We start from the raw sequence: 16,939 nt of genomic DNA on the forward strand, positions 1-16,939 counted from the left end.
AAATTGATTCGTCTCATTACTACCTGATGGTAATGGATTTGGTCGTATAAGGGCCCTATGTTTTTTTACAGAGTCATACTTTCTCGCAAATGTGAACACCTGCCCTCTCTCATAGTCGTCTTTATCACAGGCGAATTTCCATATTTTTCTAGTTTTAATCGTGTTCTCCAGTTTATTTTTTCTGTCCATCATTTCTTTCATTAGTTTGTCAATTGTGGCTTTGTTGTCCGTGGTCGTCATTTTTTCCAGTTCCTCTGTTAATTTGGAAATCTCCAATAAGTCTTCCTCACGATCTGATTTTGCATGTCTAATCAATAAGCAGACATAACCCATAGAAGCATCTAAATTATGTTCCACCCATTCCTTTAATAATAATGGCTTTGGATTGGATTGTATGTATATATATATATGTATATGTAAAGCGGCATTTGAGAAAGTCATTCCGACGAAACGCGTCATGCCGACGCTTTGATTTACAAATAAAAGGGATTCTCCTGATGCACCTGCATGTGGCTCGTTCGTTTTCGTGAGAGGAGAACATGTGTCCTATGTTGTAGTGTGCAGCCACAGCGCACTTTTGAGCCCCCACCCCAGAAGATGTTCGGCGGCAAATGTGGCAGCTTGTTGGTATGCCTAATGGACTTGGGAACCGCCAAACCGCCTCTCTCACCAGACTTTAATTTGACCAAATTTTTGGAATCGTACTTACACGAGGAAGCGTCACTTACTTATGTGAGGCCAGCAAGTTGGAGTGTGGGGTCTGCGGCGGGGTGAAGGTGTAGGAGAATCTCTTTTGCCTGCATCAGGTTTAGGCGGAGTGGAGAAGAAGCAGACACAGCCCACTGGGGGAGCACCTGCGCTAAATTACTGCTTGACTCGGAGTAGCGAGTCCTTGGACACACCTCCCTCTACCTGTTGAGACGCCCTGCCCAATCGTAACAGGGCTTCTGAGTACTTAATGTGGACATTTGGGAATCAGAAATTTGAAAGCGGCAAAGCGGCATTTGAGAAAGTCATTCCGACGAAACGCGTCATGCCGACGCTTTGATTTACAAATAAAAGGGATTCTCCTGATGCACCTGCGTGTGGCTCGTTCGTTTTCGTGAGAGGAGAACATGTGTCCTATGTTGTAGTGTGCAGCCACAGCGCACTTTTGAGCCCCCACCCCAGAAGACGTTCGGCGGCAAATGTGGCAGCTTGTTGGTATGCCTAATGGACTTGGGAACCGCCGAACCGCCTCTCTCACCAGACTTTAATTTGACCAAATTTTTGGAATCGTGATTACACGAGGAAGCGTCACTTACTTATGTGAGGCCAGCAAGTTGGAGTGTGGGGTCTGCGGCGGGGTGAAGGTGTAGGAGAATCTCTTTTGCCTGCATCAGGTTTAGGCGGAGTGGAGAAGAAGCAGACACAGCCCACTGGGGGAGCACCTGCGCTAAATTACTGCTTGACTCGGAGTAGCGAGTCCTTGGACACACCTCCCTCTACCTGCTGAGACGCCCTGCCCAATCGTAACAGGGCTTCTGAGTACTTAATGTGGACATTTGGGAATCAGAAATTTGAAAGCGGCAAAGCGGCATTTGAGAAAGTCATTCCGACGAAACGCGTCATGCCGACGCTTTGATTTACAAATAAAAGGGATTCTCCTGATGCACCTGCGTGTGGCTCGTTCGTTTTCGTGAGAGGAGAACATGTGTCCTATATATATATATATATATATATATATATATATCTCCAACAAGTTCAGGAACCCTTTTGAGAATAGAGCCACACGAAGGTAAGTCTTAAAGCCCACTTTTATTGGAAAAGGCAGCCTGCCAGCAGGAAACATCAAGGAAGCATCAATGTTCACAATTAAAAAGCCAGACGCGTTTCAGGAAATCATCCTTTCTTCAGTGGCGTTATGTGGCACAAAATGACTGCTGGCGCAACTTAAGAACACTCGATACTTACATCACCTGCTCAATAAGGCGTGGCCTCTTACAAGGCCTGATGGGTGATGTAGTGCTCTTTGAATATATATATATATATATATATATAAATAACTTTGGGGTTAACTCTTTAATTGTTGGAATGTTTTTATTCTATGTTCTATTTCCATGGTGTCGCTCTGAGTGTTCTGGGCTGTCAGCTGTTCTGGGAACCTGGAGCGATCGCAGGGAGACTTTTGTGTGCTGATTCTCCTGATTCAATGAGATTATTTACTTCTGAACCTACGTGCTGGGGCTCCTGTCACCTCTACACCAACGCAGCAATGGTCTAGTGGAGGAGATGTGGTCTAATGGAGAAGATGTTGCCTTTTGGAGAAGATGTGGTCTACTGAAGGAGTTAAGTTCTAGTGGAGATGATGTGATCTCCAATATAGATGATGTCTAGTGGAGGAGATTGTATCTAGTGGATGAGAGCTAATCTTTTGGAGTATATGTGATCTTATGGAGACAATTTTGTCATGCAGAGCAGATCTGGATTCACAGAATATATGTTAAGTTAAGAAAAGGAGATCTTCCATATACTTATGGTTTGTGGAGGAAAGTGATCTACTGAAGAAGCCATGGTCTAGTGAAGACGATATGATTTGTAAATCTAGATATGATCTAGAGATAAGATGCAGTCCATTGGCTTTGGGAGTAGATGTGGTCCAGTGGTGTGATTTAGTCTAGTAGTACATGTGGTCTCGTGAGTTGCAAACAAGGCTTGATGGATGCCTGAAGAGGACTGCAATTTTAGTTCACTGTAAAACATTATTCCCTTCCAGGGGATACTCATTAATAGTCATAAGCACTGAATAATCTCCGCCTGTGAGCGGGAACCCCGAATATATAACAATATACATATATATGTGTAAATATACAATAATTAGTACCTAGTACTAAACCAAAATATACACATATACATGTATAACCCCATAATATGCAGCCCAACATAATGTATAGGCTAATAAGACCTTATTACACACTTTCTGCAGTATGAAAATACTCCATACACCAATGCAATAAACAGGCTAGAGCCTAGAAATGCATTTCATAACATAAATACCCTTTATTTTCATCAAAGAATCTGTTGTAAAAGGCAATTAGCCTAACAAGGCTGCAGATGAAAAAATGTCTGTGTACAGAAAATCAGACTGGCACCTCGCCTTTAAGGCCCCAGAGAATCTGAGCACTTTGCCTTTAAGGCCTCCAGGAGAAACCCTGCTCCCATCATGCCCCACAGGTGACAGTTAAGTCAGTTCTTTTTTCCGGCTTGTTCTGTGAGGAACCTGGAACTTGAGCTTGGCTAAATTTGACTTTTTTCAGTCAAAATTTGTTTTTTTCCTGTCTTTTTTGACAAGATTTAGTTCTAGTGGTGGTTTGCTTTCATTTTCTGATTAAACTGTTGGAGTTTTTTTGTCAGTTATGCCACCTTTATTTTATAAATGTCCTTCCTGTGGGAAGAAAATGTCAAAGACTGATCCACACGCTGTTTGTGTGGTTTGTCTTCCTTCTTCTCATAAGGTGGAAGATTGCTATCACTGCCTTAACCTTTCCAGCAGGACTCTGAGAGAAAGGGAGAAGATGCGACTTCTAGGTCGTTTGGAGAGAGAAGGAAAGGGGCCTAAAAGCTTGATCTCATTTGGAAGGCCCTCTTCTCGTGAAAATCGTCGATGATCTGCGTCTCCTGAAGGTACAACCAGAGAAAAAGCGTCTTCAGGAAACGTCGACGTCGAAAAAGGTGCGTTCAGCGTTGAGATCAAGATCGGCCTTCAGGCTTATCGACGCTGAGGCAAGATAAAGCTCCATCGGCGTCGAGGACATCACCGGTGAGGCAGAAGTCGACGTCGATGCAGTCGCCGTCGAAGAGTCTCTCGACGTCAAGACATCTGGTGTCTGTTGCAGTAAGAACGACGTCGGGGGTACGGAGTTCGACGTCGAAGGAGAAACAGCACTCGACGTCGAAGGAGAAACAGCACTCGATGTCGAAAGAGAGACAACACTCGACGTCGAAGGAAAGTCGACGGTCGACGTCGGAGAGACAACGGTCGACGTCGAAGGAGAGACGACGGTCGACGTCGAAGGAGAGACGACGGTCGACGTCGAAGGAGAGACGACGGTCGACGTCAAAGGAAAGACAAAAGATGTCAAAGAGAAAAGCGACGTCGAAAAAGAAAGTAAGATCGACGTCGAAGGATGATGCGACGTCCAGACATGAAAAGAAGAGGAGATTGAAGTCTCCATCGAGACGTAGTTCGACGTCTAGACATGCTTCAGGCTTGAGGCATGAAGAGAGAGTATCAGTGGCTAAGTCTCCCCCACCTGCCAAAAGGTCGGCATCAAGACATTCAAGATCAGCCTCTCGGACCTCCCATAGGTCTTTGTCGAGGTCTGAAGTGATTCCACGGCCTTTGGTGACTTCTACACCTCAAGACCAGCAGGAAAAAGTTGCGCACCAGGATTCTTCGATGGTGGCGCACTCTGGTTCGACTTCAAGGCAGTCGGTGTCAGAGGAAAGGCAACTAGTTCCCAGAGAACAAACTCCATCTGGCTCACCACGATCTGAGCGGAGTGGCTCTTCAAGGTCTTCCAAATCTTCACTGGGAATTCAGATTGTGCAAGTTTCGCCGGAGGGCTCTCCGGAGCGTGCAGCACAGCCGATTAACATGTCACCGAGATGGTTGGAAAGCCTACGACAATGGAAGATGCAACCAACCGCGAACCTAACTAGTGTGAGAGTTGCGGATACTCAGGAGGTTGTGTTGCCTAGGAGATCACGTTCTAGGTCTCCGGTAAGAGGGAGATCTCGCTCTAGAGAAGGCGAAGTAGGTCTCCTACAACATCTTCTTCATCGTCATCTCCGAATAGAAGTTCGTATAGAGACTATTCTCCTACGATATCGTCAAGTCCCCCTTGGAGGGTATCCCCAGTGGATGACTTGGGCACCTTTAGTGATGTGTTATGTCGTGGAGCAAATAAGTTCAACATTGTGATGGCAGTTCCCCAAGTGACATCTTCTGTCATTTTTGAGACTTTGCATCACAAGACTTCTGCTAGACCTCTTCTGCCTTTGGTTCCTGGTTTGTTGGAGCCTGCTATGAAAACTTTCTTGACTCCAGCCACGGTGGGTTCAGGCCCTTCTAGGATTGCGAAGAAGTATAAGGCTCCTGACCAAGATCCTTTATTCTTACGTTCTGATCCTCCTCCATACTCCCTTATAGTGGCGGCAGCCAGGAAGGCGCATTCTGCAACTTCTGTTTCCTCTGCTCCACCTGAGAAGGACAGTAAGAGCATGGATTCCTTAGGTCGGAGGATGTGTAACACTGCTGGGTCGGTGATGAGAGTGGCCAGTGCGGCAGCCTTACTGGGACGTTATGATCGCCTTTTGTGGGACTCTGTGGCTCGGTTTGCAGACAAGCTTCCAAAAGAAGATCAAAAAGATTTCCTGGAGATTGTAGGGAAAGGAGGTTTGGTCGCTAATCAAAGTATTAGTGCAGCTGCCGACTCTGCGGATCTTGCAGCGCATGGCTATGCGCATGGGATTTGTTCTAGGCGTTCAGCTTGGCTGCGTCTTACTGGACTAAAACCTGAAGCCCAGAGGAAAATGGTCAACTTGCCGTTCAATGGGTCGACATTGTTTGGGTCTCACGCAGACGATGAGATGGCAAAATTGAAGGTAGAGTTGGATACTCTAAAGGCTGTAGGCCTCGAGAAGGAAAAAGAATTTAAACGTCGAGGAACTTTTCGTCCCTACGACAGGAGGCCTTTTCAACAAAAGAGTCAACAAACAAATTGGTCCTCGCAAAACCAGGGCCAGAACCAACAGAGATCGCGGTTCCAACAGCGTCGCCCTGGACGAGGAAGAGGAGGAAATAGGCAGCAGTTTGCTGCTGCCAAACAACCTCAAAAGCAATGAAGGGAGTCTTCCTCCGCAGCTGTGGACCACTCCGGTAGGAGGAAGCATTGTGTCATTCTTAAACGAGTGGAAGCAACTAACAAAGGACAAGTGGGTGATTGGTATCATTCAGAACGGTTACCATCTCCTTTTCAGAAAGCCACCTCCTCTCATTCCTCCAAAGAAAATGTTACATTGGAATGTGAAGCTTTTACAAAAAGAAGCAAGTATACTCTTAGGAAAGAAAGCCATAGAGAAGGTTCCTCCTCAGCAGAGAAATCAAGGCTTATATTCACGGTTTTTCCTAGTGAGGAAGAAGGGTCCAAACGCAGAATTCAGGCCTATTCTGGACCTAAGGCTTTTAAACAAGTACATTCGGAAAGAGAAATTTCGAATGCTAGCGCTTCATCAGATCTTCCCCCAGTTACATCAGGGGGACTGGATGTGCTCCATCGACATGAAAGATGCCTATTTTCATGCTCCCATTCCAGAAAACATCGCAAATGTCTCAGGTTTCAAGTATCTGCTCATCACTACCAATATGCAGTACTTCCATTCGGCCTGAAGTCAGCGCCCAGAACATTTTCCAAATGTATGGCGGTAGTTGCAGCCTTTCTTCGAAGGAAAAGGATTTTCATATTCGTACTTAGACGACTGGCTTCTGAAGAGTTCGTCCCCATCTCTCTTGGAGGAGCATCTGTCGATATGCCTCCACCTCATACGCAGGCTGGGTCTTCTAGTCAACTTCCAGAAATCTATAATGAATCCGACACAGCGGATGCATTATCTGGGGGCCCTGCTGGACACAGAAAGAGAAAATGTGTGTCCTTCGGAACAGAGGTGGTTATCGATCAAGTCCAAAGGTCATCTTCTTCTTCAGTCCAATTACCCGACAGTTCGGCAGGTGTCCTCTCTCCTGGGGTCCATGGCCTCTTGCATCTTCATTGTTCCAAACGCAAGATTGCACATGCGTCCTCTGCAGCAGTGCCTAGAAGATCAGTGGAAGCAGAGAACGGGATGCTGGGAGGATCGGATTTGTCTCCACCAGTCTGCAAAAGATTCCATCAGGTGGTGGATGAAGAGAACACACTTGATGAGAGGAGTGCCTTTTCATCAGGACCCTCCGACGCAGACTCTGATCACGGACGCCTCACTCCAAGGCTGGGGTGCTCATATGGGCCCTCTGCAGGTACAAGGGCTATGGTCAGATTTCGAGGAAGGATATCGCACCAACCTGCTCGAACTCAGGGCTGTCCATCTTGCTCTAAAGTGTCTGGCTCCATCTCTACAAACTCGGTCCATCCTGGTGCAGACAGACAATACAACGACAATGTATTATCTAAACAAGCAGGGGGTACCAGATCCAGGACTCTGTCCTTATAAGCTCAGACCATATGGAATTGGTTACTAGCAAGAGACTTGTCAATAACAGCTGTTCACCTGCCAGGGTCTCTCGATTCGCAGGCGGACGATCTCAGCAGAGACTTCGTCGAAGCTCACGATTGGGTGCTCAACGAAGAAGTCGTGCACAGTATTTTCCAGTCATGGGGAACACCAGATATCGATCTGTTCGCAGACGCGGCAAACACAAAATGCCCCGTCTTCGCATCCAGGTTTCCCCAGAAAGGGTCGCAAGGGAATGCCCTTTTGATAGACTGGTATCAGAACTTACTGTACGCTTTTCCACCAACACCGTTGATACCGACAGTAATCAACCGGATGTACAAGACCAACTCCAGGATGTTTCTGATTGCTCCCGAGTGGCCTCGCCAGTGGTGGTTCCCAGATCTCCTTCAGTTGTCGGAAGTGCCACACAGGAGGTTGCCATGTCGCCCGGATCTTCTGTCCAAGCAGAAGGGGCGAGTGTTTCATCCCAATCTGTCATCTTTACGCCTGGCAGCATGGCTCCTGAAGTCGTCCAATATGGACACTTGCAGCTAAATCCGGATTGTATGCACATTCTAAAAGAGGCAAAAAGACCTTCTACAAGGAAATCCTATGGATTCAAGTGGAAACGTTTTTTCCTGTGGTGTCAAAATAATGATCTTGACCCAATTCATGGTCAGGAACAGATGATTTTACCTTATCTGTTATACCTCGCAAGATCTGGTCTGCAGTTTAATTCCATTAAAGTCCATCTTGCTGCAATTACAGCCTACAGAAAATCGCCCGCTCAGACATCCTTTTTTAGGATGCCTGTGGTGAAGGATTTTCTGTAGGGTTTACGGAAGGTGTATCCACCAGTCAGGTCTCCTTCTCCTCCTTGGGAGCTTAATGTGGTGTTAACCAAGTTAATGGGTGCCCCTTTTGAACCTATACATAAAGCTTCTTTGCAACACTTAACTTGGAAGGTAGCGTTCCTTGTAGCCATTACTTCTGCTCGTAGAGTTAGCGAGATTCAGGCTCTATGTTGTAAAGAACCGTTCACTGTCTTCCATGCAAATAGAGTGGTACTCAGGACGCACCCTGCTTTCCTGCCCAAGGTAGTGTCGGATTTTCATATTAACCAAACCATAACATTGCCTACTTTTTTCCCAAAGCCTTCTAGTTCTGCTGAAAGGGCTCTGCATTCTTTGGATCTGAAGAGAGTCTTACTTAGACAGGACAAAAGCTTTAAGAAAGACAGACCGTTTATTTATCAATTATGGTCCTACTAACACTGGTTTGGCAGCATCCAAGAGATCCATCTCTAGATGGATTGTGTCATGTATTCTTCTGGCTTATCAGCTAGCACATAGGTCTTTATCAGGTATACCTAAAGCCCATTCTATGAGAGGAAAAGCTTCTACCACAGCTCTTCTTAGGAATGTGTCTATGACAGAGATATGTAAAGCAGCGACGTGGCGTTCAGTACACACGTTCACACGCCATTATTGTCTTGATTTAGACACACAGGCTGATGCGCAAGTTGGTCAAGCATCGCGCAGAAATTTATTTGCTAGTTCTAGCTGAACACTGTGTTAAAATTGTTGCTATGCTCTTATCTGTTCGCCCGCGTCTTGTGGGTATGAGCTTGCTACTCTATTCAGTGCTTATGACTATTAATGAGTATCCCCTGGAAGAGAAGGATTAGTTACTTACCTGTAATCCTAGTTCTCTTTCAGGGCTATACTCATTAAAGTCATAAGCACCCTCCCGCCTCCCCGGGCGAGCAGTAGCATTGAGGTTTTTCAATATGTATTATGAAGTTTTTAAGTGCAGATTCCTGCTAAAGTTTACTGTACCGTACAAAAGAACTGACTTAACTGTCACCTGTGGGGCATGATGGGAGCAGGGTTTCTCCTGGAGGCCTTAAAGGCAAAGTGCTCAGATTCTCTGGGGCCTTAAAGGCGAGGTGCCAGTCTGATTTTCTGTACACAGACATTTTTTCATATGCAGCCTTGTTAGGATAATTGCCTTTTACAACAGATTCTTTGATGAAAATAAAGGGTATTTATGTTATGAAATGCATTTCTAGGCTCTAGCCTGTTTATTGCATTGGTGTATGGAGTATTTTCATACTGCAGAAAGTGTGTAATAAGGTCTTATTAGCCTATACATTATGTTGGGCTGCATATTATGGGGTTATACATGTATATGTGTATATTTTGGTTTAGTACTATGTACTAATTATTGTATATTTACACATATATATGTATATTGTTATATGTTCCGGGTTCCCACTCACGGGCGGAGATTATTCAGTGCTTATGACTTTAATGAGTATACCCCTGAAAGAGAACTAGGATTACAGGTAAGTAACTAATCCATTTTGTCCACCTCTCATTTCAAAGGGCACCCAAAAACTTCTGAAATGTTTAGCGTGAAGCACTTTGGGGCAGATTTACAAGCCCCTTGCGCCACTTTTGCGTCACTTTTCCCATGTTAAAGGTGACGCAAAAGTGGTGCAAGGGGCTTGTAAGTCTGCCCCTTTGTGTTCAAGTGAGAATAACTCCTCTAGGGTGCAGCACTTTAATTTGTTTAATTATTTTAGCACTAGCAGAAATTTGTAAAGTAGTAGCTGTGCACACACTCCTGTGCATGAGTACAGGCTATGTACACTCATATGCAAGGGTCCATGGTTTATGCACCATTCAATCTGCACTAATTTGAAGGGTGTTGATCTTTTACGCAGTTGTCCATAGGCTCTGAAAGTGTTCCTAGACACCAGTCAGTATCCTGTACATAGTTTTCTAACCACTGATGTTTAGGGTGTACCCCTTTAACTATTCATTCCTCTATAAACTATGCACTATACACGAGTCCATAGGTTCTAATCTTGTTTGTGTTCAGTACTCTAAATTCTATGTACACTTTGTTTAAACTAGCCTACAGGTTGCCCAGAATTACATGTGCACTAACATATATGCTATCCACAGTTTCATGCTCAGACTTTGCACGTTTTTCCACTGATCACTCGACAAGCTGTGCACCAGTATGCACTAGTCCACAGGAAGAATATGATTTTCTATTTACTATTGGATATTTGTGTAGAATTCCATGTAGCAGGCTCTATTTAATATTTAGTAATTCATAGGCAGTGCGCTTTTTCTATATACAGCTCTATTGTCATAACTTCTGCGTATTAGCCATCGTGCACGCTTAAGTACTAATCCCTAGTCTATGCACACATTTGTTTGTGTATAAGTTCATATACAGTGCATATTGTCAAGTATATTTGTCGGTATCCAGTTCATCTTCTATTAGTCTATATTCTTACAAACTACTCTATAGGTTTTGTAGCTTTCCACATATATAAGAATTCATAAATTGCTATGACTGTCCTTTGCCTTTTGCTATAGAACTCTCATAATTCATTCTGAATTACTGTGTAGAGGATAAACGCTTCCTGTGTATTGTAAAGTTAGGCAGGATTTCCTGTGCCTTATATTTAAGCTTTGACGCACACTCTGTGAAGTCCTGCATAGGCTAGTGGCATTTTTCTCATGCACTACATTATAAACTCTACAAACAATGCAATTCTATGTCAAATGTGTTATAGTTTATATATGCAGCACCCGTCATTGTCATCTCTTCTGTTACTGAAAGTCTTTCTTCTCTTTTAGAGTTCAGAGGCCGTGTTCCAATGGCTGTGCAAGTTTCAACTCCAGCTCTATGCGCCCAACTTCATCAATTCGGGTTACGACCTACCCACCATCAGTCGCATGACGCCCGAGGTAAGACTATAACTGCAGCATCCTGCCCATCTCTGTCCTCCCCTTCTGTCTGACTCCAGATGTAAGACTAATGAGGCACCGTGAGAGGCCTGACTGTGGCTTCCTCCATCTCTAACTTTAGAGGTAAGACTAGTGACGGAGAGTCCTGCCCAACTCTCCCCTCTTCTTCTGTATAACTTCTGAGATAAACTTGGCGAGACAACGTTTTGCCCAATCCTGCTTGTCTCTTCTGTTTGACTTTTTAGGTAAATCTAGACAGGTTCCTGCTCAATATTGCCCTCTTCTTCTGTCTGACATCTGTCTTCTGTCTGACTCCAAAGTTAAAACTAGTGAGGCAGTATACAGCTGCTCTTCTGTTGGATGTCAGATGTAAGATTTAGAGAGAGCATCCTGACCAACACTGCCCTAGTCTTCCACCTGACATATGTATCTACTTATCAACACTCCAGAAGAGTAAACAGAAAACTAATATCCTGTCTATTCTGTGCCTTTCTAACTGAGACTTGTGAATCAGCTCTCATGTTCCTATCACCCGAAGAGAATGGAATAACCCCCCTCCCCCACTCTGCACCATCCCAGCCTCTCCGACGCCCATGGTAAGGCAACAGTGATTCAGAACATTACCCCAATCTTCACTGCCCGTCTAACCTCAGAGGTAGAAAGACTAGCAAAACAACTCACTTCTACCCATCACTCTCAAAATAAAATCAGGATACAACTCTATGCCCCCTTACCGTGCCAGACTGTCAGGCACAGAAGGTTATGGTGAAAAGCGAGGCACTCACCATCTTACACCAAGTGTAGAAAGACAACTCACTTCTGCCCATCAAATTACAACAGGAAACTCCTCCATGACCCTACACCATGTAAGACGCCCATTGTACAGCGAATAAAGAAGTTCACTACTGCCCACAATGTACTTGCCATCTTACCTCAGGTGTGGAAAGACAAATAAAACAACTTACTCCTACACATGACCCCCAGAAGACAAATAGGATGGCCTCCCTGCCCCACACTGTGCATGTCTGTCTGGCACCTATAGTGTGGATGTTGGGGTAATGACCCTGGCAAGGGAGGAGTGTGGCTAACCACTGGACAGGATGACCATGAATATCTGATGTTCCGCACTGGACCCCATTTTTCCATCCAGGCACATTGACTGGCTGCAGTGACGGTGTGTGGAGGTGGGCTGTGCTACTGGAACCTTTGGGAAATGTGGGATATGTCCAGGATCTGATGGGGCTGGCTTCTCCTGTATGTCCAATGGTGGTTCTTTAAGCCATCCAAGCCTGAGTGCAGAGTGCGTGGAGATGCACGTACCAAGAGTAGCTGCAGAGAAAGCTGGAAGAGTAACTAATCGCTTCATAGTCCTGGCTCTACTCTTAGCCCGTAGAGCCATAGCAATGCATTAGAAAGCTGAGACTCTACCAGGATTGAAACAGTGGTTAAACGGGGCTAGGTGAGAGGAGATCCACGGCCTGGTCAGGATCCCCCATAGTTGCGGCATGGAATGCTATATTACCAGACTTGCAAACGTTGAAAGAGGGCCTCCCTGGCAAACCGGCATTTACACTTGATCATTGTGGGTCACCATGCTCCCGTAGCCCGCTGATCTACCCCCCACCACTCCTTTATTTCCTTCCCATTTAACCAGGCACCTACGATGCTGGTGGGTAGGGGGCATTGTAGTGTTTAGTTTCATCAATGATGTATATAATGCGTGTAACGAGCGAGGACACCGAGAGATGTGACATTAGCACTCTGAAGGTATCTATTCACTGTAAACGACTTTTACTCTTATGACCTACAGTTTGCAAATGTTTATATGTTCCTATTGTGGACCAATCACACATGCCAAGTTATCAGTATTGCAATACATGACGGGGACCCGGGATGAGTTTGCTCTATCCGTTTATGTCAAATTAATATAATATCTTGTATCTGTAACATTAAGATAAAAACAAAATAAAAATTGATGAAAAAAAAAAACAAGAGTAGCTGCAGAGGCTCATCCTGGTGCTTGTGGTCTTCCAGGACTGAGGCCCTGGATGGCGTCAGAGTGTGTGGCGAAGATAACAGTGAGTTCAATGAGTAGGTGCTGCAGCCGATCCAGCACTGCAGTTATTCACCTGTGTGTAGCTATGGTCTCCCTGTGAAAGCATGGAGGAACCAGATTGAGGAGGCAATGACCCCAAGGTGGTGTGGCTGTCCATTCATCATTATGGTTACGTCCATAGCATGTCCACCGAATAGTTGTGGGCTTTTGTGGATTTCCGATTGGCCAGGAGTGTTATTTACACCCAGAAAATATCTTGCCTTACACCGAATAGAGACTGCATCTGGCTGGCTGCAATCGACCCTCGCCCTCTCGCTCTGTTACTTGATCCCGACAAAGACAGAGAGCAAAAAAAGACCACTTATTCAAGTCATAAAAATCAAGCTCAAAGAGCCACCAGAAAATATCAGGGTGCGACCGCCCTGATGAGGCAAAATTGTTCAAGAGGGAGAGAATTCTGTTGCAACCCATGAATACCGCACGTGGAGCTGGCACACACATTGACTACTATTGAGGCTGCAGTAAATGCAGCAGAAGACAAAGTCAAGGGTTTGTCAAGTAAAGTAGTAGTTGAAATCAAGTAAGAGATGACAGCTGTGGGCACTGAGAGCAGGCTTTGGAGACTAGTGCTTATGATGCCAGAAGCTCCCTTGACGATTGTACTACACTCTAGAACTGCAGTATCAGTCCATGAAAGTACTTGCTATCAATCTTTCAATTGGACTCCAAGGTTTAAACACTTGAGAACTTGTAACATGGTATACATGTGTGTGTACTGGTCTGTCCCAGTTCTGGCACAGAGGATTCTCTTCCACATAAAAATGTGTTGTTTACTTGACTTGGCTATCGAGATGCAACCAACGGTTCAAAAATCTTATAGACTGCCATGGGGTGATAGCTGAAGAAGCGAGGCAGGTTGTGGCACTGTTAGAAATGTCCTGAATTCTGCAGATTTACAAGATACTAACCAGTGAAAAGACAGTCAAGTGGAAGGGCAATTGTTTGGTTTTCTTTCCAAACTTGTGCTCAGAAAAAGTTTTCCCAGGACCAAAGTATTGTTTGAACCCAAGGCTGCCCCTGTGGTTATAGGCCTTCAAGCTTTTGTGGGTCTTCCAGTCTAAATAAGAGTGCTTCATCTTAAGAAGAGATGTGTGTTCAACCAATCAAATATTATAATTTTCTCATAAATCTTTGAGATGACTTATTGGGCTGTCACTAGTTCCCACTAGACTACTGATGGTTGTGTGACATGTTCTCATTCTTCCACTCCTCGCCATGGGTAACGCAACTCACATGTCTCTTTCTGCCACATGCTCTGCTGCTCGATGCAGCGTGGAGCTGGCTCCTTCGTCCTTGTCCACGCTGGCTCCTTCGTCCTGCTGCTCTTCAGCATTACTCCAGCAATAGGCAAATAGTGAGGTAGCTAGAACCTTCATCCCAGACATAAGCTCTCCTACATTTCTGTAATGGTAGGGTGATTGTAAAGTAGTTGGCACCTCTATCCACTTCTTGTGCTCTCCCACGCGACACTAGTAGTAGGTTGAATGGTAAGGTAGCCGGTACCTTCAACCACTTCTTGGATCTTTTGCATTACTCTAGTGGTAGGGAGAATAGAAAGATAGCTGACACCTCCAGCAACACCTTATGCTCACCCACATTACTCTAGTGCAGACTTCTCCAACGAGTAGCTCCCAAGCTACTGGTACCTCTCCAGTGATCAGTAAGTAGCTCTCCGGTGTACAGTTCAGCCTATTAAGTTAGAAGCTTTTGCCTGGCTGAACAAATGTAGGTTTACCAAAATCAAAGTGTGTATTCAAGATGAAAATGTGTGTATTTTCAGAACTCATGAGCTAGTGTTTGGGGAGACTTATTAATAATAACTTGATGGCAGGGGCATTGCATCAATAGCTGTTATGCATTCTTCATATAGAGGCATTCCACACTGACAAGGCATTTTTGTACATTAGTGCTGGAAACCGTGCCTCATGCACTGAAGTGAACACTGATGATAATATTATATATTGTGGGCACTAATGTAATCTTCTCTGATGTGGTCAATATTAAAAAACTAAAAATAATAGTAGCTCAGGGTACTATCAAAGAACACGATTAGCTCTAACTATAAAGGTTGGAGACCCCTGCTCTAGTTTTTGAGTAAACAGTAAAGTTGATGGCACCTTTATCCGCTCATTCTGCTCTTCCACGTCACTCTATGCTAGGGTGAAAAGTAAAATAGATGCCAGCTCCACCCGCTCCCTCTACTCTCCCACATTACTCCAATGGTAGGATGAATAGTAATGTAGTTGATACCTCCATCCACTCTTCTACGCTCCCACATTACTCTAGATCTAGGGATAATAGTAAAGTAGTTGACACCTCCATCCGCTCTTCTACGTTACTCTAGTGGTAGGATGAATAGTAAAGTAGATGCCACCTCCACTCGCTCCCTCTACTCTCCCACATTACTGTAGTGGTAGTGTGAATAGTAAAGTAAATGCCACCTATACCCGCTCCTTCTGCTCTCCCACATTACTCTAGTGGTAGGGTGAATAGTAAAGTAGATGCCACCTCCATCCACTTCTTCTGCTCTCCCACATTACTCTACTGGTAGTGCGAATAGTAAAGTAGATGCCACCTCCATCGGTTCCTTCCGCTCTCCCACATTTCTCTGGTGTTAGGGTGAATTGTAAAATAGATGCCACCTACATCTTCTCCTTCTACTCTCCTTCATTACTCTGGTGTTAAGGTGAATAGTAAAATAGATGCCACCTCCATCTTTTCCTTCTACTCTCCCACATTTCTCTAGTGGTAGGGTGAATAGTAAAGTCGATACCACCTCCCTCGGCTCCTTCTGCTCTCCCACATTTCTCTAGTGGTAGGATGACTAGTAAAGTAGATGCCACCTCCATCAGCTCCTTCTGCTCTCCCACATTACTCTAGTGGTAGTGCGAATAGTAAAGTAGATGCCACCTCCATCTTCTCCTTCTGCTCTCCCAAATTACTCTGGTGTTAGGGTGAATAGTAAAGTAGATGCCACCTCCATACGCTCCTTCCGCTCTCCCACATTTCTCTGGTGTTAGGGTGAATAGTAAAATAGATGCCACCTCCATCTCCTCCTTCTACTCTCCCACATTACTCTGGTGTTAAGGTGAATAGTAAAATAGATGCTACCTTCATCTTCTTCTACTCTCCCACATTTCTCTAGTGGTAGGGTGAATAGTAAAATAGATGCCACTTCCATCGGCTCCTTCTGCTCTCCCACATTTCTCTAGTGGTAGGGTGAATACTAAAGTAGATGCCACCTCCGTACGCTTCTTCTGCTCTCCCACATTACTCTAGTGGTAGTGCGAATAGTAAAGTAGATGCCACCTCCACCCGCTCCTTCTGCTCTACCACATTACTCAAGAGGTAGGGCGAATAGTAAAGTAGATGCAATCTCCATCGGCTCCTTCCGCTCTCCCACATTTCTCTGGTGGTAGGTTGAATAGTAAAGTACATTCCACCAGTTAGGATAAATAGTCAAGAAGTGTACACCTCGGTCCATGCCCTCTGCTACATTAAATATTTGGAAATGTCTGTATGGTCTATTTCATAGGTTTTTTTATTTTGGAGGAACGTGTTTGTGGTGCAGAATGCCTTATCTCAATGTACACTTACTTCAGGTAGTTCTAGTCCTTGTCCAAGAAATACAGTGATGCAGAGGGTGATAACGGCCACACTGGACGCCAGCTTTACTTGCTTTACGGATCATGGTATTGGTTGAACCCATGAATGAAAATGGTCTTTCAGTGTCCAGCAAAGAACTCAGGGGAATATTATCAAGAAAGGTGATATAATTATCGCCCAGGTTCTGGTGTTATAC

General features: G+C 44.8%; 1 protein-coding gene across 1 annotated transcript in view; it reads left to right on the forward strand.

Annotated features, from left to right (window-relative positions):
* The window catches only part of CASKIN1 (CASK interacting protein 1), a 776,040-nt gene that overhangs the window by 692,592 nt on the left and 66,509 nt on the right, over positions 1-16,939 (forward strand). The window contains exon 16 of the mRNA XM_078664842.1: positions 10,911-11,021. Within this exon, the coding sequence (XP_078520968.1) occupies positions 10,911-11,021 (111 nt within the window). The remainder of the gene's footprint in view (positions 1-10,910; positions 11,022-16,939) is intronic.

Source organism: Lissotriton helveticus, chromosome 10 (assembly GCF_964261635.1).
Source record: "Lissotriton helveticus chromosome 10, aLisHel1.1, whole genome shotgun sequence".
In the NCBI taxonomy this organism is placed as follows: Eukaryota; Metazoa; Chordata; class Amphibia; order Caudata; family Salamandridae; genus Lissotriton; species Lissotriton helveticus.